This window comes from Calonectris borealis, chromosome 8, assembly GCF_964195595.1.
Source record: "Calonectris borealis chromosome 8, bCalBor7.hap1.2, whole genome shotgun sequence".
In the NCBI taxonomy this organism is placed as follows: Eukaryota; Metazoa; Chordata; class Aves; order Procellariiformes; family Procellariidae; genus Calonectris; species Calonectris borealis.
This window is the reverse complement of record NC_134319.1, coordinates 5,627,107-5,650,729: the sequence shown is the minus strand read 5'-3', so window position 1 is coordinate 5,650,729 and position 23,623 is coordinate 5,627,107. Positions and strand designations below refer to the sequence as shown.

At 47.3% G+C, this 23,623-nt stretch overlaps 1 protein-coding gene across 1 annotated transcript; it reads left to right on the top strand.

The window, feature by feature from the left end:
* Positions 1–1,675: 1,675 nt before the first annotated feature.
* Positions 1,676–19,894, top strand: PRKAA2 (protein kinase AMP-activated catalytic subunit alpha 2). Its single transcript, XM_075157026.1, has 9 exons — positions 1,676–1,769; positions 8,007–8,148; positions 10,207–10,300; positions 11,681–11,825; positions 12,691–12,778; positions 15,335–15,559; positions 16,933–17,437; positions 19,195–19,321; positions 19,565–19,894. The coding sequence occupies exons 1-9, from the start codon at positions 1,676–1,678 to the stop codon at positions 19,801–19,803; spliced, it is 1,659 nt and encodes a 552-aa protein (XP_075013127.1). The 3' UTR covers positions 19,804–19,894.
* The last annotated feature ends 3,729 nt before the right edge of the window (positions 19,895–23,623 follow it).

The window sequence follows — 23,623 nt, the reverse complement described above, 5'->3', positions numbered from 1 at the left end:
AAAAAGGGAAATCTTCATCACAGAAAAGAGTTGGGATCACTAAATGGGTGTTTCCTTCAGGATAGTGTTTTCTTCCCCCCAAACTACATTTCTAATGAGAAGTTCTAGCAAGAAGTAGCCCGCTTAGAGCAGCTGTATTATTATTTAAAATACAACTTCACCATACCAGGCTGCAGGCTGTCCCAGGGCTGAAATGCTAAGGAATGGAATGGATAATGCTATTGTTAGGATGAGTTGTTAGCTCATGAGAAACAGCAGCTGACAGCACTGCCAAGATATGGAGATGGTTTCAGCTGGCTGCACTGACTGCTGATGTATCGAAGTTTCCTTCCCCGTGCATCTGTTTTGCTCTTTTGCATTAACACAGCTACTAACCCACAAGAAGGCTCCTGTAGCTGCTTTACCAAGGGAGAACCGCTCATCCACCATCACATCCCAACGCACTGCCCAGCAGCTGCTAGCAGTAGGTAGCACCTCCATCACCCCAAATTCAGCCCTTCCCAACCACACATATGAATTTACTGACACACATTGGGTCTCCACTTCTCCCGGCCTGCAGTCCAGGGCAAAGGACAGCAATCTATGAGTGCCACCTCCCTTCCTCAGCATTCAGAACCCATGGCCTGGCAACACCCACCCAACCAGGCAGGTCCTGACACCCACTGTCCACATCACAACCACCCTTCTCTTCACCACGACACTTCCTTTCTCCCCCTTCAGCTCACTACCCAACCACTCCACAACCCTCCACCCCTTCCTCCCTACTCCCCCACCTGCCCATGTTATTTCATTCCCACCCCAACCAAAGTGTCACGAAAAGGAGGGATCAAACCTAGGAAGGTGCACCATGAGGAGGGTGCACCCCAAGGACAGTGTCATCCTCAGGTGAGTGTCACTCCAAGGAGGGTGTCAGTCTCAGGCACCTGCTCTCCAAGGAGGGTACCAGCAGGTGCACCCCAAAGAGGATGCACTATAAGGAAGGTTCAACCCACGTAAGGTGCACTGCAAGCAGGGTGCATCCCAAGGAGAGTGTCACTCTTAAGCAGCTGCACCCTCCAGGCAAGTGTCACTCCAAGGAGGGTGCCACCAGCTGACAGCTGCACCCTCTGACAGGTGCCATCCCAAGCCAGGTACACCATAAGGAGGGCGCACCTAAAGGAGGGCACACCCCAAGGAGAGTGTCCCCACCAAGTGTGTGCACCCCAAGGAGGGTGTACCCTAAGGAGAGTGTCCCCACCAAGTGTGTGCACCCCAAGGAGGGTGTACCCTAAGGAGAGTGTCCCCACCAAGTGTGTGCACCCCAAGGAGGGTGTACCCTCAGGGTGGTGTCACTCCGAGGAAGGTGTCGCTCCCAGGCAGGTGCATGGCAGGGAGGGCGTACCCCGAGGACGCTGTCACCCAAGGAGGGTGTGGCTCCCAGGCAGGTGCACCCCAAGGAGCTCTCCCCCCCCCCGCCACGCACCCCTCCCCACCCGGCATCCGCGGCGGGCGCGCCCCTCCCCGCCCCCGCGGCCGCGCAAGCCGCCTCCCGCGCTCCCCGCCCGGCCCGCCGCTCCCCGCCGCTCCCCGCCGCGCACGCCCCGCCGCCGCCGCCGCCGCCGCTCCCGCCCGCCGAGCCGCGCCGCGCCGAGCCGGGCCGGCCCTGTGCATTGTGGTCCGTCGGCGGGGGGCGAACATGGCCGAGAAGCAGAAGCACGACGGGCGGGTGAAGATCGGCCACTACGTGCTGGGAGACACGCTGGGGGTCGGCACCTTCGGCAAAGTCAAGAGCTGAGTACCGCGGCCGCGGGGAGGGGGCCGGGCTCGCCGGGCTGCGCCCCCCGCCGCCTCCCCTCCACCCGCCTCCCCGCTAAGCGGGCCTCCGCGCCGGGCATCGCCTCCCTTCGGAGGCTCCCCCGCCGCGGCGCGGCCGCGCAGCACCCCCGGGGGGCGGCGGGGTCCGGCGGGGGGCGGGCGGCGCTGGGCTGGCGGAGCCCGGCGCCTCCCCGGTGGGCACGGGGTGGGAGGCGCCCCCTTCTCGGGGTGTGGGGCGGGGGAAACGGATGAGGGGGGTCGTGGGCAGCCGGTGGGAGATGCAGACCACGCGTGGTGCCCCGTGCCTGCTGCAGCCCCCGGCGCCGGTGCTCCGAGCAGGACCCACCAAAACTTTCCTCCCGAACTAGGAGGAAGGTGATGGGAAGGTTGGAGAGCAAACCAGGCATCCTTCCCCCTCCGTGCCCCCCTCTCCCGGTTCCTCACGCCACGAAGCCCTTGCCATCCCCTTGGAAAGGAAGGGGCAGGAGGGACCACTGCGGGGCTGAGACCTGCAGCAGGCGGGGATGGAGGGGTCGGGTCAGGCTTGGGCTGTACACAGGGATTCCTCTGTCATTCACGCCAGAGTAGTCAACTCGCATTTTCAAGGCACCAGCTTTGCTTTACCTGACTGTAAGATTTCCAAATATTTGTATTTATTTTTCCTGCGAATTCTGCCATTACGTGCAAATTTTATCTTTGAATCAAGATATTTAAAAAAAACCCAAACAAACAACAACAAAATTTATTGTCTAAGCGAAATGGATAGCTGTGATTTCTGGTTGGAAATGGGTTTAGCTCCAGCCAGCGGAGCAGCTGCCCTGCTCGGTGTCCCCCTGCCCCGCCGGGAGGTTACCCGCAGTGCTGTGGCTGGGCGAAGGGGTGATGTGCCCGCGCTCAGCGACTGGAGTTTTAAAATAAACCAAAATTGACAGCAGGGGAAAGAAACCACCGCAACCACTGGAGCTAAATCCACCTGTGACCATTAATCAGGCCCCTAAAAATATATTGCTGTGTTTAATCCCAAACCACAAATTTACTGACTAAAGAATTATCGGAATAAATACTTCTAACGGTAAGGACCATTTAAATCACTCATGTATACCAGCAGACCTCAAAAAGTGCTCAAAGGCAATTTTTTTCTGGCGGACCAAATGAAGCCTGCCAACAATAGCCTTTTTTCCTTAACTACCTTTCAGGAGTCCCTAGCACAAAGACCCCCCACCCCACATATGACCCGACTTTCGTAAAAACTGACAGTTTTCAAAGAAACATTTCAAATAACATAAAAGAGATTTCCTAGCTCAGAATCCTTTATGGGTAAGTAGTACCCTTTATATCTTTTTTTTCCTTATATTTTGCCTACAACTGACAGGTTAAATTTGGACTTGAGATTGGAAACTGAGATGAAGAAACTAGACCTCCTATTTATACAGAATTATAGCATTTTAATCAAATGAGCTTTAGGAAAACCTGTATTCACCCTGTTTAGCAAGAAACATGAGAAAAGCAAAGAGATTTTTGCCTGAGTTGGTTGAAGCTTTGTGTATATTGTGCATAAAAATTGCTTTTTCACTAAGAAGGCCGGTGCCGTCAGTGACATTTCTTGTTGCTGATGTGTTTTCTTCAAACTCTGCCTCGCACAAGACTTTGTGGGAGGCACTTTTTCCTGCCTTACTCCTCGAAGTTAAGAAATCATAAATTACAATTGTTAAGGATTACAATTATTAAGAAAATAAAAAAATGGCAGGGCAAAGAAGGATTTAGTGACGATGGGGTACTAACCAGAGCTTGAATTTATGGCTGAAGCTGAATAGTCACTTTGAGCCATCAGAAACCAGAGATGTGGCAGAAGAAGTCCCTGTTGCCCTGTTGGGATGTTCCTTCTGGCTCAGCATTGCCTGGGTCGTCGGTGAACTGATCCTCCTAAAAATTAGCTAAATGCTGCAAGAGATGTTAGTTTTAAGCTCATTCAGTTCCTTGATCTTCTGTGTAGAAAGACCATACAAGGCATGGAGGGGAGCAAATAGGTTGGCAGATGAGAGCAGGATTTCGGTGATAATACTGAAATTCCAGCTGGAAATGGTGATTAAAATGCAGCGTTTTTTACAAAAGAAGAAGGTGGCAGGAGTTAACGTGGTGGGTGTGAATGTGGTGGATGGATAGGAGGTCTCATGCCAAGGGTCAATGTTACTACACAGAATTCTGCCAAAAACAGGGAGAGCTGGTAATAGTTCTTTTCCCTGTCCTCCAAGCCAAAGGTAAGATTAATCTGTAGAAAATAGAACTGTGGAAATGATCTTGGATTTTGAGTTTAGTGAAGCAATGAAGGAAGGAGGTGGCATCTCCTCTGCTGGTGGTTGGTAAGAACAGATTAGACAAATTGCTGCTGTGTTTGTCCTGGGCACATCCCACCCTGCAGGTCCCCGAAGAGCTCTCCTGTGACCACAGCCCTCGCACAACGAAGTTCATGGTGGTTGCAGTTTGGAGAGCTTAAATCAAAATCTAGCGGAGTAAAACAAATATTTTTCCATGTGGTGCCACACACGACGTCCCCGGTGGCCACTTGGTGGTTTCTTATCCAACGCTTGTTGGCCACCAAGGTGATCAATTTGTGGTCCCTCAAGGACCGGCAGTGCTTGGGTTATGTTTATGTTGGTTATGGTGGCACCTCCATGGGCTCAAGTCGGGGTCAGATCCCGTTTTCCCAGGCACTGTACCATTGCCGCTGAAGGACAAACCTTGTGTTGGGGGGAAGATAGACTAAAGGAGACTGAACAGATGAAGGAAAGAGAAGGAAAGGATGGTATAACATAGGAGCAAGTGGCACTGGGGCAGAATTAATACAGCGTTGCTAAATATATGCTTGGGATGGAATTCATTTTTCACTTTGGGCTAAGATAAGGGCCGGCACAGCTGATAGGAAAGGAGTTTTCTCACTCCTCCCTAAACTCTTACATTCCCCTGAAGCATTTGCAAAAATGTTAACTGCTTGTGCTGCCTGAGCTGCATCAAACACGCACCCAGAGGTAGGCTTCGTTGGTACCTGCTGTAAAAAAACATGCTGTCAAGGGGTTTTAATGATTATCTCAGCTGATGGTAGGATGAACGCTATTCCTCCTCATTTTTTCTCTTATAAGAATAACTAAATTAGAAGGGTCTTCTTTCAGAAACTAATTCTATTATATCTCTTCCCTTCTTTCCTTAATAGCATCTGATGCTGAAGCGTTCTCGTGCCCAGGCAGTCACACCATGCAAGCAGATGGGGTAGCAGCCAAGGACACTCACACCGTGTCCTGTTTGGTACCATTTTTTGGAGTTTAGGGTCAGCGTTACCACCTAACCCTTATGGCTGGGGTTTTTTTGTGACACAGGGTGCAATGCTGCTCCTCGTCTCAGTGTCGAATCCATCTCCCCTGCTCGCCCCAACAGAGCCCTGGTTGCTGGTTTTAAGCTGCGGTGGAGCTTACCTGAGTACTCCTCACTGAAAGACAAGACATATGCTCAAATCCCTTTTCTAATACTGCCATTCAGCCCTGGGCTTTTAATCCGGGGAAGTAGTGAGAGGGAAGGAGAAGGCTTCCTCACCACCACCCACCCTTGAGACGAGGGGAGGACAAACCCATTAGAGCTGAGCTGCACGAGCATCCCCTTCCATGCCTGTAGGAGGCATGGGACCAGCCCCTGGTCCTCATCCTGGGGCTGGGTCATCCCACCAACATGCTCCAGCACATGGGGTCAGAGACAGCGACTCGGTGAGCGGAGGGAAGGTTGTCCTTACTGCCCCACGTCAAAATTCCTGCGTCTATAGGCTGCAGCCGGAGAGACCTGAAAGGCTTAAAAGGCTCCCACCACATAGCAAATTACATTCTCTCTTTGTCTCTATCTCTCAAGGCGTTCGAGTAGGCTTAACAAGCCACTGGGGACTGAAACAATAATATCGCTGTATCTAATGCTTACTGTAAGCAAAAGATGGATTACAAAATAGACTGTTTATTTTTAATTATTGATGTGTTTGAGCTAGCAAACCTTTGCAGAGTTACACATTGTTTGTCATGGATGGAAAGGAGATGAACTATTTGGCAATGGTATTAAAAACAATAATTATTCATTCCGGGCATGGCTATTTATTTTTTTTCCAAATTTATAATAAAAATTTTTCAAAGCATACTCTGGGGTAAGGCCAGAAGGGGTTTGTCTTGAAACAAAGGATGGCAGAAGTCAGGGTTTTCTTCCTAGTTCAGTGATAAACAACTTTGCTTTGCTGTTCCTCAGTTTCCCAACTGATGGCTTAGCGCATTATAATTCTTTAAAGGAGCTGAATGAATCAAGGGCGGCTTTCAAAGTACAGCTTCTTGTGCTCCCAGGAAAGAGAGAGGAGAGGTATCGCAGGGTTCTAGTTGACAAATCAAATGCTGCTTGTAGAAGACTTGATCTCAAAGACGTCTGCTGAAGTTGTCTTACACCCCTGTGTCACTCCTTCCTCCTCGGTGTAACGTACGCCATGCATATACCACGACAACCTTGGCAAAGAGCGATCAGTGCCCTTTGTAAGACTACTATTGGCACAACTTGGGGAGAATTTCTTGCAGCCGAAGAGGCTGTACCCCGGCCCCCTCGCAAGCCCCAGTAAAGCTCGACCATGCTTTTGCACGCCCTGCGCACGGGCTGCTGTGCAGAGTCTTGCTCCAGCAAAGCCTCCCCAGCATGGGGCAGGCCCAGCGCTGCCTTGCTCTCCTCTTCCCAAGGATGCACCAGGGAAAATGCCTCCTCGGACTATTTACAGCTCTCTCCTTGCACTGCACAAGAGGAATTATCTGCCTTCTCCAGCCCTCAGCTAATCCCTAAATTGCATCTATACTGCAAAGCTTAGTTTATTTTCATTTCATCCAGTAGTTTTAAGTATTGCGAGGAATAAAATGGACATGCAAAGTGGTGCTTTAATTTTCAAGGGCAGTAAAGTGTTTTATTTTTAGGATGCTCTTACTGAGGAAAGAATCTCTGGCAGGTCTTATCTGGTGGCTAATAATAGTGACCTTGCGTGCCCCGAGCGGTGCCGGCGCTGCCGCCCTGCCCTTCTCATGCCGTCTGCTTACGCCGTTTGCTTCTGATCAGCTCATTAAAGCCTCCAAAATTACAGAGTCTAATAATGTAATAACAAGGTTTGCTCATAATTATTAACTCCTTGCGCTCTATGTTATTATGGAAGGGTAACGTTCATAATTAGAGAGCACAAATATTTACTGTAAGCAGGTTTTCTGTGCAGTCTTTCGAAAACCATCCGTATGTCACCATCTTTAATATCCCATTAGAAAATACTGAGAAGGTGTAGCTGATGGCCAGAGAACCCTTTTAGATATAAACATCCAACTAACAGTTTTCAAGCAGTTTCTGCTGTTAACTTCAATATAAATCTTGCTTCCTAGGAGCTTTTTATTTTTTTGTAGTCTGTTTATTGATAACAAATGGATCAAATGCTGAATGCATTTCACATTACTGTTGTTAGTGCAATTCCCCCAGTGACAGTGGTGCTACTCCCAGTTTGTGGTTGCTGTTTGTCCCTGTACACAGGAGATAGGCATCAGCATCTCAATGCACCAAGTGCGTATTATAAAAACCCATATGGAAGTTTGTATCTTTTTTAAAACCAGAATTTGCTCTTGCAGTACAGCAGTGTTCCTGCAGCTTGTCATCAAACCCAGAAGCACGCTTGAGAAAGTATAAATAGAAATTCATTTTAGTAATGCAAATCCCGCAGTCCTATTTTGGGCAGGGAAAATCCCTATATCATTTTTTTAAAAGAAGTGTGATGGTCTAGCTTTAAGACTGGGTTTATTAGGGATTTAATCAACCAGTGTGTTACAGTGGAGATTCTCCTCTGCCATTTAAATAGATCTGTTTCTGATTGATCTAGCTTTTACATGCTATAAATCCTTGCAAATTAGCTTTGGGTATGACCTCCTCCAGTAACTCACTCTGTTTTATTTACTTGAGCGTTTTTTGCAGATAAGTCCCCTCTCTTCTGTCTTCCATGACTCCACTGGGAAGACAATAAAGTGAAGAGACAAAACCCAAGTTTAAAATATTTCACTCCCTCATCTTTTGGTTTTTTTCCTTCAAGAGTTGCTGTTTGCTTATAAATCACAGTGTCCTAAATTGCTCGTATGAATCTTGCCACGCTGTTTAGTGACTTTGCAACGCTCTCTTTCTAATAGTCGGCGAACACCAGCTGACGGGGCACAAAGTAGCAGTAAAAATACTCAACAGACAGAAAATACGCAGCCTGGATGTGGTTGGGAAGATCAAACGAGAAATTCAAAACCTTAAACTCTTCCGACACCCTCATATTATCAAACTGTAAGTACCCTTTCTGCCACGCGTTCAGCTTGCTCCTCCTTCTGCAAAGACTTCACGTACGCAGTTGAAGGGGTTTCAGGAGATGGCTTGGAGTAGTAGAAAATGTTAGGTGCATGGTCAAGTTTTTGCACGTTAGAGCCAAACGCTGCTTTTTGAGAGTCTCCCGCTAACTTACAGGGGGACACAGTTGAAAAACGATGCGAAATGATGGAAGATGTTGCTTCCATTGGGAGCCTGGGTTATTGTGCCAGCCAACAGAGGGATGTCCCTGCATCAAGTTTTGCTCAGCTAAACCTGTCCAAGCTGTCCTCTCTTCCATGCAGAGGCCATTATAAACGTGCGTAGAGAGGGTCTGGGCTTTCCTGCGCTGGGATGCTATTTGGAGTTTTTGTGATGACCCTTTTTTGCCTTGATATCTCCAGGCTTGAAGCTGCTGAGAATCGTGCCTGAGGAACTGCAGCACGGTCAGGCTCGTAGGGTGAAGCCTTGGCCTGAAGTCAATAGGATTTACGTTTTAATGGCCTGATTATCCAGAGCTTAAAGGAACATTTTTTTTTTAAATTTATTATTCAGACATCAGTTTTCAAAGTTGCCACTCTGATGAACCTGAATTTAAGTTGTAAATCAGCACCTGCGCTCCAGCCTCTGGGATTCCTTCTCAATCCCCAGTTTGTGCAGCCAGTCCACATTAATGAGGCACTCGATAATATCTTTGGCATTTCTATAAAAGAAAGCTGTTGAATGGTAACTGCAAGGATAAGTTGACATTTAGGTCAGCCTTAAAACTGGCATGAGATATAGCAAATACCTGGGACTTAGAGGCAAGGGAAAACAAATTCTCTCTACAGTTAAATAACTAACCATGCAGCAACTGTTGACTTTAGAGTAACTTCACAGTTCCATGGATTTATTGGAGAACAGATTGGTATTATTTCAGGAAAAAGCCAGCAAGAGCCCTCAGCTGTGCATCCAGCATCCTGCAAGTTAAGTCCTGTTCACACGTTTGTCAAACTATTAAAGCCTAAAAATTAAACCCAGTTTAACAATATCAGTGTTCTGTGGTACATACTGCAATCATGAAATACAATGATAAAGGAAAGAGGTGAGGCGGAGACCACGGTACATAAACCTCCTCTTTCAATAGCTTTTTACATATATATAAAAGAAATAGTGGGGCTATTAACAATAACTTAGATGTCTGGGTCCAAAGCACTTCAGAAAAATTAAGTTGATCCTATTGATTTTTATGGGACTATCACCCGTTCACTTGCTGATCTCTGAAAATTGTTTGAAATCTCGTTGTTTCAAATTACAACCCACAGAAATGCAAAAAAAAAAAGCAAACAACAATGTGTCTGAAATAAAACAGGGGGGGCTCAGCTGGTGCTGCTATGAATTCCTGTAGCTGCATTGACCTCCGCTGATCACTGGCAGTTTGTACCAGCTGGGACACTGAAAGGCGTTTGCAGCGCGCAGGGATCATTTTGAATGAAAACGGAGAATAAATTTTTGAGTCAAGGGTGATGCTCTTCTTTTTTTTCTCCCATTCTAGAATATAGAGGGATTTAATATTTGAAAAATAGCTGTGATCTTTTGGGGTGCTCGTCTTTGTTTCTATACCTTTCCAAAAGAAGCTCCCTCTAGTGTCTAGAGTTCTTCTTTATCTCCTTTATCCTTGATATGAGGGAAACCAAATATCCCCCTTCCCTGCCCCAGCTAACAAAGCCTTCATTTCTAAAGCTGGAGTTGCAGATCTTAGCCAAAATGGAAATTTGGAAGTCAGGACAGTCTTAAATGTGATGGGATTGTCTGGCAGAGATTTCAGAGGATTATTTAAAAGCCTGAAGAAAAACCGTAGGTCTGTAAAAGAGATCCTTTCATAGACAAGTGAAAGATTATACTTGAAGCAGGAGGTGGCTTTTCAGAAGTGGAGAGCAATTATAAATGCAAGATCCAAACAAATGCTTATTTTAAGGCTTGACAGGAAACTAACAATCTGTTTAAAAGCCTTTCCCTCCTCTTAACTATTTTTTTCTAAATCTGCTTGTGTTTTTGAAGGTACCAGGTCATCAGCACGCCAACGGACTTCTTCATGGTCATGGAATATGTATCTGGCGGTGAATTATTTGATTACATCTGTAAGCACGGACGTGTAAGTGCCAGTACCGTGTCAGCCCAAACACTTGTGTGGGAAGAGGATGGTGTTTAGAAGCAAAACGACTGCTAAAGGGAGCACGGTTAAGGTTAAGGCCCAAAATAGAAGTTGCTTCACAGCAATCCCGTCTGGAGTGTCTCATACCCGGCTCGCACAAAAGTTGCGTGTGATTTTTTGCAACGTTCTCTGATGTATTTCGATACGCAAACCAAAATATCCAAGGTAACGTGTTGCTTAGTGTAAATATTTGGAAAACTAGCCTATTTTTGTAATTTTTAGCTATGGGTTGCCTGTCAAAACCCCCACGGTTCAGCAGCAGATTTACGTTGCAGGGCACCGGAGGGGAAGAGCACTCGGTGTGGTCTCCATCCCAGTCATTCGCCTCCCCCTTGGCTCCACGTCAGGTTTTTTGAAGACTTTTTAAGGATGTGGCTTATCTGAACAACATTTTCAAATGCCAGTAATCCTGCTGGGTGTAAATCACCTGAGGCGTAGGTTGAGCCCATGAAATGTGATGTTACGGTTACAAAGAAAATCACTAGTCTCTGCCCCGTGGACATCCTCGTAGGCAGGGAGCAGTCGCAGGGCAAGGAGATAAAAATGGGCTGAAGTGGACATCCAGAATAAGGCTTCAGGTGAAGGATCAGCCCATCATACATTTCTCTGTGCTACAAAAATCAATACATTTACAATAAATTGGTTTAGATTAGTGCACTGGTCGATGGAGCTGACTCCATTTACTTCTCTATGTATAGTTCTGATGGCCAGCATGTTTTACCCATCTGGATCTTTTCAGTGACTAATTTGGATCCTTTTGCATTCAGAAACTAAATTTTTCATGAACAGAGCCTTTAGGAAGTCATCAGTAAAAATAATCAGTCTCCTCATCATTTTAAATATAATTTCTTTAATACAGTTCATAGAACTTTGTAGCTAATATAGCTATATAGCTAATCAAAATCATCACAATATTCCACCCTTAGGTTTTTTTCCCAAAGCTGCCTGTCCATGGGGAATTGCTCCCTGCAGCATCCTCTGCGGTGTTTTGTCCAGCCTCGATCTGCGTGTGCTGTGTAGCAGAACTGGTCCTATTGGGACAGCAAGCCATTGCCTCATAGGTGCCACCAATAAGTTCTTCTTGATAGCTCAGCTAAATTTAGGTTTCTAATTTCATCTCTGGGCTATATCATTTGCGAACACTAGGACGTTATAAAATGCAAGGGGGGAAATCTGCTTTATTTGCTGCTTCTGGTCACAAGCACGCTGTGATTTTCTCTCTGCACCCTGGAACGTTTTGGCTCCTTGCTAAGTCAAACCTTCCCTTGCCAGCTCCGCAGACAGACCAACCTTCAGGACTATTTCCCCTTGCGTCCGTAGGTTGAAGAGGCAGAAGCTCGACGCCTTTTCCAGCAGATTCTCTCCGCGGTGGATTACTGCCACAGACACATGGTTGTCCACCGAGACCTGAAACCAGAGAACGTGCTGCTGGACGCACAGATGAATGCAAAGATAGCCGATTTTGGTATGTGACCCCAGCAGCATTCCAGAAATGCAGCCAGCTCCGAGGTGCTTGCTGGAGCGTGTCCGTGTAGCACGCCTTACAAAACCCAGAGCCTGTTTTCCTAACCACTAGCAGTTGCTTTACCTGAAAAGCCCACAGTTATAAACACCAGCCTTTTTGCAAAAGCAGGGATTACTTATTGTAGGCTGCTTCTGTACTGGCATTAAGAATGGAGCAGCAAAGTAATTTGCAAATCTTCGCGATGTTTTAGTGTAATCACCTAATATAAGGATTTAGCTAATTTATGTTTAAGACAGACTCGATGCAGTTAATTCCAGGGTGAGCTGGCTGCCTGTGTTTATTTTCCTGCGTGTTCTCCGTACGTTTGGCCACGTGCTCTTGGCCTCACTTCATTTTACAAATGAGCAGTAACAGGAGTCTTTAAGTGGCATTACCGATTGAAATCCATTGAAATAGCTGGGCTACCAGCTCGGTCCCGGTGAGTCCTTTCTAACAGTGATAAATCCTTTTGAAGATTTACTAATTTCACAACCCCACACAATTCTCATATAAAGTCAGTGCTCTGGGATGAATTATGTCTCTTTTCCTCTGTGCTCTGGGATTTGCAACTTAGAGAAGCAAAATTAGCCTGGAGTGAATATTCCGTGATTGGATGTGAAAATATCAATAACAACAACAACAACAACAATAATAATAATAATAATTTGCAAATCAGCTCAAAGGAATCTATCTAAATTATGTCAACGGTTCCCCTCCAAATTTCCCCCTCCACTTGCTATACCTCTCCTCCTCTGTGCGACATGGAGTCCTCTGTGGCTGGACCTTCACATCAAACATCAATATGTAGTAAACATCTTGTTTTTAGGCTTGTCCAACATGATGTCAGATGGCGAATTTCTACGCACCAGCTGTGGTTCCCCAAATTATGCAGCCCCTGAAGTCATCTCTGGAAGGTAGGACGTTCCACTTCTAATCAGAGCCTATGCGAGCACATGGTCTTTAAATTTGTTCTTGGGATTGGAAACAGCTTTGCACATCTAGTAAAAGCAGATGGATCCTTCCAGCCTGTATTTTATGTTTGGGTGAATCTACTGGCAAAAATCTGAAAGTTTTCTTGGTTATTACATTTCTCAATAGCTGTGATAGAAAACCATGTTTTGCTGAAGATGTTTACTTTGGAGGAATTATTAATAGCAGATGTTGACTGTTTATATTGCTAATCAAAGAGGGTGAAAATTACTGAGGTTTCAGATGGAAAGGCTTTTCCAGGCCACTCCATTCTCTCCTGCCCACCTATAATATAATATAACACAGTGTTAATAAGGAAAACCATTCACTAACAGAAGAATCAGGAAGATCTTTAATCACTTCCCTACACTGTTGAACTCTTGTATTGAAAATACTTGTCTTCTGGTTTCTTAAGCTAGGGGTTTTGTTTGTGACAGTAGGTTCAACCATCATAACTTTGTTTTGAATTGATGAATTGAATTGACAAACCTCCAGTGTGGTTGCATCTCTCAGCGTGCAACATCTGTACAACACGTGGGACGTTGAACGCGCTCTGCAAAGTTGAATGGGACTTTGCCATGTTGATACAGAAGTGTTATCTCCTGTATTTTACTGTCAAGAACCTAGGTTACCTAGAATGTACTTTTATTTCCCTAACTCTCTCTGTAATAGCATAGCAAGGATTGCAAATACAGATTTTTCAAATTTTCAGTCCTCTGTATGGTCCTTCAAACTGCCCATCTCCGCATTACCTGCCCTGTATTTTTGAATCACACTTTGCATGAGCATTAGTTTTCCTAATCCACTGTATTTTGCCTACAACCGTAGCTTTTAAATACAACATTTTGTTCCAAGTGTCTTAGCTGTGATTATGATTATTTTATCCCTGTTTACACCAGTGCAAGTGTTGGCAGAGTATCCTAGGAATTAGACCAGCATCCAAAAACCCTGTTGTGACTACAGCTCTATGTGCGAAAGCAAGTAAATCCTCATTGTCAAGAGGGGGACAAAGCCAGAAACTCTCCTGTGATTCCAAAAAAATATTATTTCCATGCCCTTTTCAGTTAAGGCCAGAAGCACCTTATTGTCAGTTCATATAGGAGACAAGGCACATGGCAGATGATTAACAAAAGGATTTAGTCCCTGTATGCGGAGCCTGATCTTCCCAAGGATACAGGCAATGCAGCTTATTAGCAACAAAGGTAAGAAAGAAAAACAAAACCAAACCTACACGTTGCACTTTTTCACCAGCTACTGCTGCAGCCCTCCCGCATCAGTACTGCTTACAGTATGGGTGATCCTTCTTTTTTATAGCCCTGAATTATACGCCAAGCTGCCCTCTTCTCAAAGCTGTAGCAGCGTAGGAGAGCTGCATTTGGGGGGGAGAGGCATGATCTGCTGTTCCTGCAGCGGGACGAATGCCTTGCCGGTGGCTGGGCAGGACAGGGCTGAGCTGGTTCCCGGCTCCTGCTGCCTTTGCTGGGTAGAGCACAAAAGCAGCAGAGCATGACAGCTCGGGTTTCAGAGTCATAAAAGTGCATCTCATTTGGGCTTAAAAGTCCAATCAGCGGTGCAAGCAATATCGTTATCAGCAAAAGAATCGGGCTTCCTACTTGTTGGAATTGGGTATGGAGGCAGGACCAAGGGGGGCATCTAGCTAATTGTCCCCATTTCCAAAATGACTTTGCTGCTGTCCCTGGCCTCGGCAGGGAAAGTCTCACCCTTGGACAAGCAGAGCTGGCGTTCCGGTGTTTTGCTGGTGTTCAGAGAATGACCGCATGCGTGACCGGTGCTTTTTTGTCTGCGGCGGTGTTTTTCAGGAGGAGCGAGTGCAGGATGATGAGGTTTCATGAAGAGAGTTCTGTATTTCCATTTCAACCTCTGTATTTTGGTAGGATTTTACAGCCCGAGGGTAGGCACTGCCTCCCAAAATCACTGAGAAAGCATCAGTTGTAGCAAAAAGAGAGAAACAAATCGAGCAAGCACGCAGCAGCAAAACTCGTATATTTGGGGTGTCCCGACTTGGTGATGCCAGGGAGCACATTAGCAGCTTGTCGGAAGCGGGAGCACTTGCATTCCAGCGTACAAACTTCAACCGAAAATAAACACTCGGAGATAGAGTATCTGCTGCTGTTTAATCTGCCTCGCTGAATGAACAGAAATTGCTGGCTGAGCCCTTGGGGCAAAGGAGCAAACAGCCTGGCAGAGCTCTTGGAAATGGGGGGTTTGGCTTTTTGGAGGGTCTGTTGGAAGCAGGGATGTACCCAGGGATGTTGGCAGCCAGCGCCAGCTCTGCCGTGTCACTTCCCCTCGCCCCTGAGGGGTTTGGGCTTAAGCAGGTTTGGCTGGGGGCATCCGCCTGAGCAGCCCTGGGGTGGGCTGCAGCTCTGGCCCCGGTGGAGCCGGCAGCGGGTCCCCAGCTCGCCCAGTGGGACCTGCACCCTAACTAAGGAGAGGAGGACGAGGGGTGAGACCTTTCTCCTGCCCTTGCCTTCGCACAGGCTGTACGCTGGCCCGGAGGTGGACATCTGGAGCTGCGGTGTTATCCTCTACGCCCTTCTCTGCGGCACTCTGCCTTTCGACGACGAGCACGTCCCCACCCTCTTCAAGAAGATCCGGGGAGGTGTGTTTTACATCCCCGAATACCTCAACCGCTCCGTTGCCACTCTCCTCATGCACATGCTGCAGGTTGACCCCCTCAAGCGAGCAACCATCAAGGACATCAGGTCAGCCCAGGTGGGATGGGGTGGGCTGGCTGTGGGGGGGGTCTCCGGCGTGCCGGTGGCAGAGGATGGTGGCTGTCCTGGGGGTCACCTGCTGGCAGGTGGCAGGGTGGTTTACAGCAGCAGTCAGCTAATCCAGCTGGTTTTTGTCCCAAGTGATTCAAGGAGCCCTCCTGCACCCTTCGGTGCTGATAGAGAGGTGGGTGCTGCTGGCTGGCAGTGGGCGATGATGAACAGGGTGATGATTTTATATACATTATGTATATATATAAAAAATGCTATTTTACTGCATTATAAAATAGCCTCAAAAATCTCTTAATAGTGTTTGGCAAAACCAGCTATATCATGCAATAATCCTAAGAACTTAATATCCACCACTCATTTTTCATTACTTTATTTCAAGACCACCTCTCTCTGGGTGCCAGTTCAGAATAAGAGGGTAATGATTGTACTTCGTGTCCATCCAATAAAAAAGGAGGAGAAACACAAGAATTACTAACTTAATCTGTAAATATTGGATATAGTTTAAAATGTGAGCAAATGGTTCATCTTTAAATGCAGCGTAGTTTTCTTGTCTAGTCAATGAGTGCAGTGCCCAGGAACCTTTTATCTGTACGCGTCACTGTGGAAATTCAAGGTAAAGGGAACAATTGGGCTCTTAGGCAGATATTTGTGCCTGCAGAGATCATTAGAAGTTCATGGCTGGTAGCAGGACTTCAAAATTCTCAGAGTCTGAGCCATTTTAGAAACATTTTGTAAAACTGGAGCCCGATACACATTTTATGAAATTTATAGTAATCATTACATCTAGCTGGTGTGCTAAGCATATATATAAATGTTACTAGGACTTTCAGGAGTTCTCAGGTTTTTAATGTATTTGCAATGTATAGCCTTAATTTTACCCTTCAAGTAAAACCAAGTAAAATGCCTTTTTTATTTCTTAATTCCTTAAGACTAGAAGATTTAATTACATGTTAGAGCAGCAGCACATGTGGCGAGATTACAGTTGATATACATAGAACCTATAGACAAGGCTCTCTATGGCATTTAGCCACTTAATTATCATTGACTTCACTGTAAGTCGGTGGGAATCAGGTACCTGGATAGCTTTGATCTTCTTGTATCTCTATCAGACCCACAGCAATCAAAAAGCGTGAGCATCTTGTAAGCGCTGAGGTCTTATTTCAAAGCCACGCGAGCAAGCAGCCATGCTTGCAAAGTGTCATCGCTGTTGCGATACTGGGGGGACCGTGCAAGGCTGGGCTGAGCTCCCCAGTCTGCAGCTGAGGATTAGTCTTAGCTAGACCAAGCGAGGAACTGGTGGCAGCGGTTGCCTTGCACAGAGCTCACAGCGGCTCCTCTGGGCCTTTCCCCAGGGAACACGAGTGGTTTAAGGAGGAGCTGCCCAGTTACCTGTTCCCAGAGGACCCTTCTTACGACGCCACCGTCATCGACGACGACGCGGTTCGGGAAGTTTGTGAAAAGTTTGAATGCACGGAGTCGGAGGTGATGAACAGCTTGTACAGCGGTGACCCTCAGGACCAGCTGGCGGTGGCTTACCACCTCGTTATCGACAACCGGAGGATCATGAACCAAGCCAGCGAGTTCTACCTCGCCTCCAGCCCCCCCACCGGCTCCTTCATGGACGACAGCGCCATGCACGTCCCTCCCGGGGTGAAGCCGCACCCTGAGCGGATGCCGCCGTTGATAGCGGACAGCCCCAAAGCGCGATGTCCCTTGGATGCCCTCAACACCACGAAGCCAAAACCCCTGACTGTCAAAAAGGCCAAGTGGCACCTGGGAATCCGCAGCCAGAGCAAACCCTATGACATTATGGCCGAGGTGTACCGTGCCATGAAACAGCTGGACTTCGAGTGGAAGGTAGGGAATGCTGGTGCTTCGTGGTGGTTTTCCAGGGTCTTTTTCCCATGAGCTGAATTGCTCAGGGGGGTTAATAAGTGTGGTTACGGCCTCCCCTGTTTCCAAATAAATGCCCACACCTTGCGATCATCCCTGTTATTTCTCATTAATACAAACAGGCTGAGGTAAGATGCTAGCTGTGGTTAAATATCTCCTGGTGTTTATTCGTGGCGTGAAATAAAGAGTTTTCTTTCTGAATGCTCTAAGCCCTGACTGGAAGGATGATTCTGCCTTGTTTAGCTGCGGGGATAAGAGGAGATGGTCACGTTTCTAATTTTAGCAGCTAATTCCTTGCGAGGTCATCTTGGGTGCTCCTGAGCAAAGTAACTCTCGTTATTTCTGCTTGGGTCCTAGCAGCCGTGTGTGCTGAATGGCACGACATGCATCTTCTTAAAAGATGCGCAGGTGAGGGGCAGGGGGGTGTTGGGGGCAGGAGTTTGTACCATTGATGTGGTGGCTTTTTCCTCAATGGAGGTGGAGCGGTGCTCGCGGACCAGATATGCTTTCAGACACTTACTGCTTCCCCGGTTTAGGGCTCGGCTTCTTGAAGCTTGATTTAAACCCAGATGACATTTTAGTTGACAGTACTCACCTCAGATATTTCTTCAGAGCTACACAGCATTTAGTCACAATCTTTTTCGAAGTCCGATTAATAAATCCCTAAGTTAGCCCTTAATATTTTCTGCTGAGCCTGATTCCCTAAATCTCGGTGCAGTCGCTGACGTGAGCTCTCCTGACTCATGGCCTTTCGCAGCAGCCTCGTGCGAGCATCGGGAGCAAGGTAAGGAGAATTTCAGCCCAGATCTTCATCACCAGAGGAGATACCCTCCTCGTTCCAGGTCCCAAGGGTTGCACAGCGTGAACATCACTGTGCCGCTTCTTCGGAGCCTCCTATCTCCTCCTTATTTTTGATAATATTACATATTTAAAGCCAAGTAGCACCCAGAAGCCTGATTTCACTGCGCCAGCCAGGAGATGGACTGTCTCCAGATGCATATGCCTACACCAGCCAGACATTTGTTAACTGCATGGTTTTACAGAGAGCGAACAAACCTGATGTATTTCTGGTACTGCTTCACAAACCAAATCAGCCCAACGTCTTCATGTAGGCAGCGGAGCTTATTTTATACGAGGAGGTTTCACAATAATCTTTCCCACCCTAAGAATAACGTCAGATGTGACTCTCCATCAAAACAGCTTTCCCATCCATGCAATTGCTTCGTAAATGTAGCACAGAGAAAAGATCTCATTGCAAATGAGATGCAGCAGACTGTGGGGTGGGCAGGAGAAAATACACAGCTCGAGGCTGATTCACAAACGCTGAATTTAGCTGCGCCGATGGGAGAGGTTACTCTCCCCAGCTGCCCAACTTGCCCTTTCACGGGCATGGTCCTCGTACGCGGGGCCGTGAGTGGACTTTTTGGCTCGTGTGGCCATTGCTGCTGGTGAGGGAGGAGCAAACATCACTTTGGTGCCTGGCAGACGGGTCACTGCAGCTTCGTCTGCCAGCAGCTGGTGAATCAGAGCCCTAAGAAGCATTTTTAAAGATAGAAGGAAATAGGATAAGAAGCCGTTTGCTTAATTTTATAGGCATTGTTCTTTCTACAAACCGTGTTTTTCTCAGAAGATGTCTTGCTAGCATTTAGAAAAAAATAAGGAAAGAAATGTTCTTCTTGCTACTTTGAATCTTACTCCTGAAAGCACGTTTCCCGTTGCAGGTGGTGAACTCCTACTATCTCAGAGTGCGCCGCAAGAACCCGGTGACGGGCAATTACGTGAAGATGAGCCTGCAGCTCTACCAAGTTGACAACCGTAGCTATCTCTTGGACTTCAAAAGCATCGATGGTAAGCGGGAAATGGTTCAACATGAGATGTAAAACACATAAAATGGCAGGTTTAGAAGTTTAAAAAAAAATTTAAAATCCTTCTTTGCATTTCGAAATGCTTATGCAGCTGTTTCAAGTCAGCGAAAGCCCTTTTGATCCATTTGTCTCCACCACTGTCACTCGTTCCTTACCAAACATGCATTGCAGATGCCAAACTAATGCCACTTCTTCTTTTTTCTTTTTTTTTTTTTTTATATTCAAGACGACGTGATGGAGCAGAGGTCCGGCTCGTCCACGCCGCAGCGTTCCTGCTCCGCCGCCGGCTTGCACCGGCCGAGGCTGAGCATCGATGCCGCCGCCGCCGCCGAGTGCCAGTCGCTGATGAGCTCTCTGAGCGGCTCCTTCGTCGGCAGCATCCCCGCGGTGACGCCGCGCCTGGGGAGCCACACCATGGACTTCTTCGAGATGTGCGCCAGCCTGATCATGGCCCTGGCTCGCTGACGGGCAGCACCGAGGCACCGCTCCCTCCGCACACGGTGTTGCACTGTGAGGATCTGGTCCGACTTGTCCGTTCCTTCTTTCTTCTGCTTCGTTCCTCCTCCTCCTCCTCCGGCCCTCACCGCTCCATAGTCTGCGACACAGAGCCAGTTCCAGACCTAAAACATACTCCCCCCTAACAAGGCACTGAGGAAATCAAGAATAACTATTTCACTCGTTATACCGTGGTGAAATGTATCCAATACCCTTTTTTTCCTAGTGAACCGAATGGGAAACATTGGCACGGCCGTAAAGTAGCAAATGTATCACTGAGTTTCTGGAAAACACCTCCCCCCTGGTTCCTCCTGAGTTAACGGAGCCGCGGCCAAGCTCTCTGCGATGCAGGCAGCGTGCGGTGGGGCTGATGCTGTATCCCCTTTGCTGTGCAGAGCAGGGGCCGGACGGGCTGAGCCAGGTCAGAGGGGTCGACCGGGAGCTACGTGAAATGGAGCGGAGGGGTGATGTGGTAGCTCTGCGGCGTTCGCACCCGGGTGCCGGCGGGGCTGCTGGCCTCTGGTAACACTTTCCTCCTAAAAGTAGCAGCTGCTTAGACGCTTCTGCACTAGTGCAATATGCCATCCCTCCCCTCTGGTTTTTTTCCCCTGCTAAAGATGGGGAGGGAAGGTGGGGTGTGCAAAGGTCCTGTTGCAAACACGCAGTGGGAAAGCCTCCACGTGTCAAGTCTTTGCAGAGGAGTATCCCATAAGATGCTTTATTTCCTCCTGAGAGCCCCGGACGGCACTGACCTGCTCACCACCTTCAAAGGTGAAGGCTGCTTGCCTTTTTTCCAGCCATTAATCATCACCCCCCTCCAACCCGCTCACCCTCCCCTGCCTCACCGCCAGCTCCAGGGGCCGAATCCCAAGCAGGATTCGGATGAGCCACCGACGGAGGGCAGGATGCCGATGAGCCACCCAAAAACCCGGCATTTCATCCGCACTTCACCCAAGGGCAGGGAACATCACTGCCGGGCGAGAGCCAGCAGCATCGCGCGGCTCCGAAGCATTTCCCTCTCCCCTTTCCCGTAGGAAGCCTTCGCCCGTTGTCAACACCCTAAAATCGCTGCCAAATCTGCCTTCCCCGCTCACGGCTTCGTGCCGCCGGAGACTCGCTTCTCATGCCGAAGGGCTCTCCCGTCCCGCTGCTGCTCACCGGACTGTGACCTTCACCACTCCGCTGATAAGGCAGGGATATCTGAATTCCGAATTTTACTGTTTATTTACTATGGGCTATCTGAAGGATGGGATTTTATTTTTTAAGACAAACTACGGGGATTTTTAAGGTTAAATTCTTGTTATTCAAGGGTAAGCTCTAATGCATGTGTGACTTCTTTGTTTAAAAGAATTCTGATTTTTGATTGCATAGGCTTAATCTAATGGGCGGCGTTGGCATCTGCTTGGCTTCGCTATGGTATTTAATCCATTTACTTCATTGCGAAGGAACATAATAGTCTAATCAGTTAAGGAACAAATGCTTTATGAAAACTTTGCCAAAAAAATCCTGGGTGGTTTTTTTTTTCTTTGTTTTTTTTTTTTTTGTTTTAAGAAACAAAGCAAAGGAGAACTTGAGCAACGTTGCTGGTCCCAGGTATGTGGTCATTCAACTTTAAAAAAAATTCAATCCATCTTTTTGATAGCTTCTTATGACCCATCGAGGTTTTTTGCTAGGTTTTTTTGTACAGTTGCACTTTAATTTATACTTTCTGCAAGTTTCTATGAGAAGCAAGGGAGGGAATGACACATTAAGCCTTTTGTACTAATCATTTTAGGTAATGAAGACAAATACGGGATATTTTTGCCATCTACTGGCAGTTAAGTGGACATTTTCAGCTTGAAGTCCCTTTTTTTTAAAAACACAAAATTGCCTTACTTTTGTTACAGATTATGCTTGGATTCTCACTAACGTGTCTTTACAGCTCCAGTTTTTCCAGAAGCCGCACAAAGTAGAAAGCTTCCAAAAAAAAATCAGTTTTGCTGTTAAGTTCTCGTACGCTAAATCCAACACAGCAGTGGTTGGATTATAAACCCGGCAGCAGAACAATTTTGTTTTTAAAAGAAACACTGGAAATATTTGTAGTACTCCTAGGTTTTGTAATGAGCTTTTTATTATATTATCATGATTAAATAAATACTCTGGGCTGGAGGATGGCTTTGGTACTGTGCCCGGTGGCTATCAGATGATGCACGTCTCCAGTGCTGTGGTGTGAGCGGGTCATACCTGGCGAGGAAGGAGAATCCAGACTCCTGCTTGCAAAAAAACCCCACCCCAGAGCCAAAGCTGAGCAGCACCCAGCTCTGTAGCAGCTGAGACACGAGCAAACGCTGAGCAAAACCAGCCCTAACTGGGTTTGGGTGCTGGAGATAAGCCCCTTTGGAAAGGAGCAGGAGAGGGCAGCTGAGCGGCCGTAGGGACATTAATTTCCATCCAGGAAACAGTTAGGAGTGGCCATACCCCCGCCGTGAAATGTATTTGAAATGTAAAGGCTGTTTAAGTCATCACTCACATCTGAGCATCTTGCCAAGTCCTGGAAACACCTGTAGCCCAGTTGATAACGCGCTGGTGCATTAGATAGGATCTGCGGTTCAGAAGTATGCAGATGTACAGATGTCTTGCCTTAAAATGACACTTGTCCTCTGGGATTTCCTAAGAGTATCGTAACTAATGGTATTCGATGGCAGCAAATGCCCTCGGGAGGAAATATTTGCTTCCTGGAGGCAGGTGGGATTTCTAGGTGGTAGGATAAGCCCCTGTGGCACTTGGCATCTTCTCAGACCCCTGCAAACATTAACTCATCTATGGATCTGCAAAACCAGTCCCGCCTAGAAGGCAAGGTGGTTTTCCATATGGAGAGAAACAAAGAGACGAAGCAACTTCCCTGCTCGATGTCGGCAGAGGCAGTGGAGCGAGCGGGACTGATGGAAGTACCGATGAACGCGCTGGATTAAACTGTCCGTTACAGCCTTACCCAAATCCACGCTGCGTTTTGAAATATTCAAGAAGTTTCACTACTTTTTTTTATTTATTTTACCTTCAAGTAGGCTGTTTTCTGGTTCCCAGCTGCAAAGAAGCTGCTGACCTCCGGTTACATTTTCCAGAGGAAAAGTTTAACTTTTACACTGTTACACTGTGGTCAGGTTTTTTTGAGTTATGCTGGTACATGCAGCAGCATCAGGAAAAGCAGGGTAGATATATTTGGACTACAGAAACTTGAATTATTCCAAGTGCAATTCTTCAAAAGCCACTGGACAGCTTTGCAAGTCACAAACTCACCCAAATTTTGCTTCAGCCCGAGGGGGAGAGAGACAAAAGGTAAAGGATGGAGTTCAGTTAGGCTCCAGCATTAACCTCCAGCTCCTGGAGGAGTTAATTCAGAAATAGCTTGTACTATACTAGGTGGCAAATATATATATGTATCTATTATATATGCATACATACATACATACATACATACATACATATATATATAAAAAAAAAGTAGGAAGCATCCCTGTCATTGGCCTCTCAGTTTTATTTGCCCCGCGGGGTAGGTGGGTGCCCTGGACGCCTGCCATCGCACACACTAATCCCGGCATGCGAGAGGACCCGGAGAAAAGGGATGATGTTTTTACACCCTCTTCTAGGTGAAGCCCAGGAGTAGCTTAGCTGACCCCGTGGGACGCAGCACGGCCTCGTCTGGGCAAGGGAGGAGAGATGGCGTCAGGAGCCACGAGCATCCTGCCCTCCCCGGCCGAAGCCCTGGTGCCAACGGGGTTTGGGGCAGTTTTATTTTGAGGAGTCGGAGCTG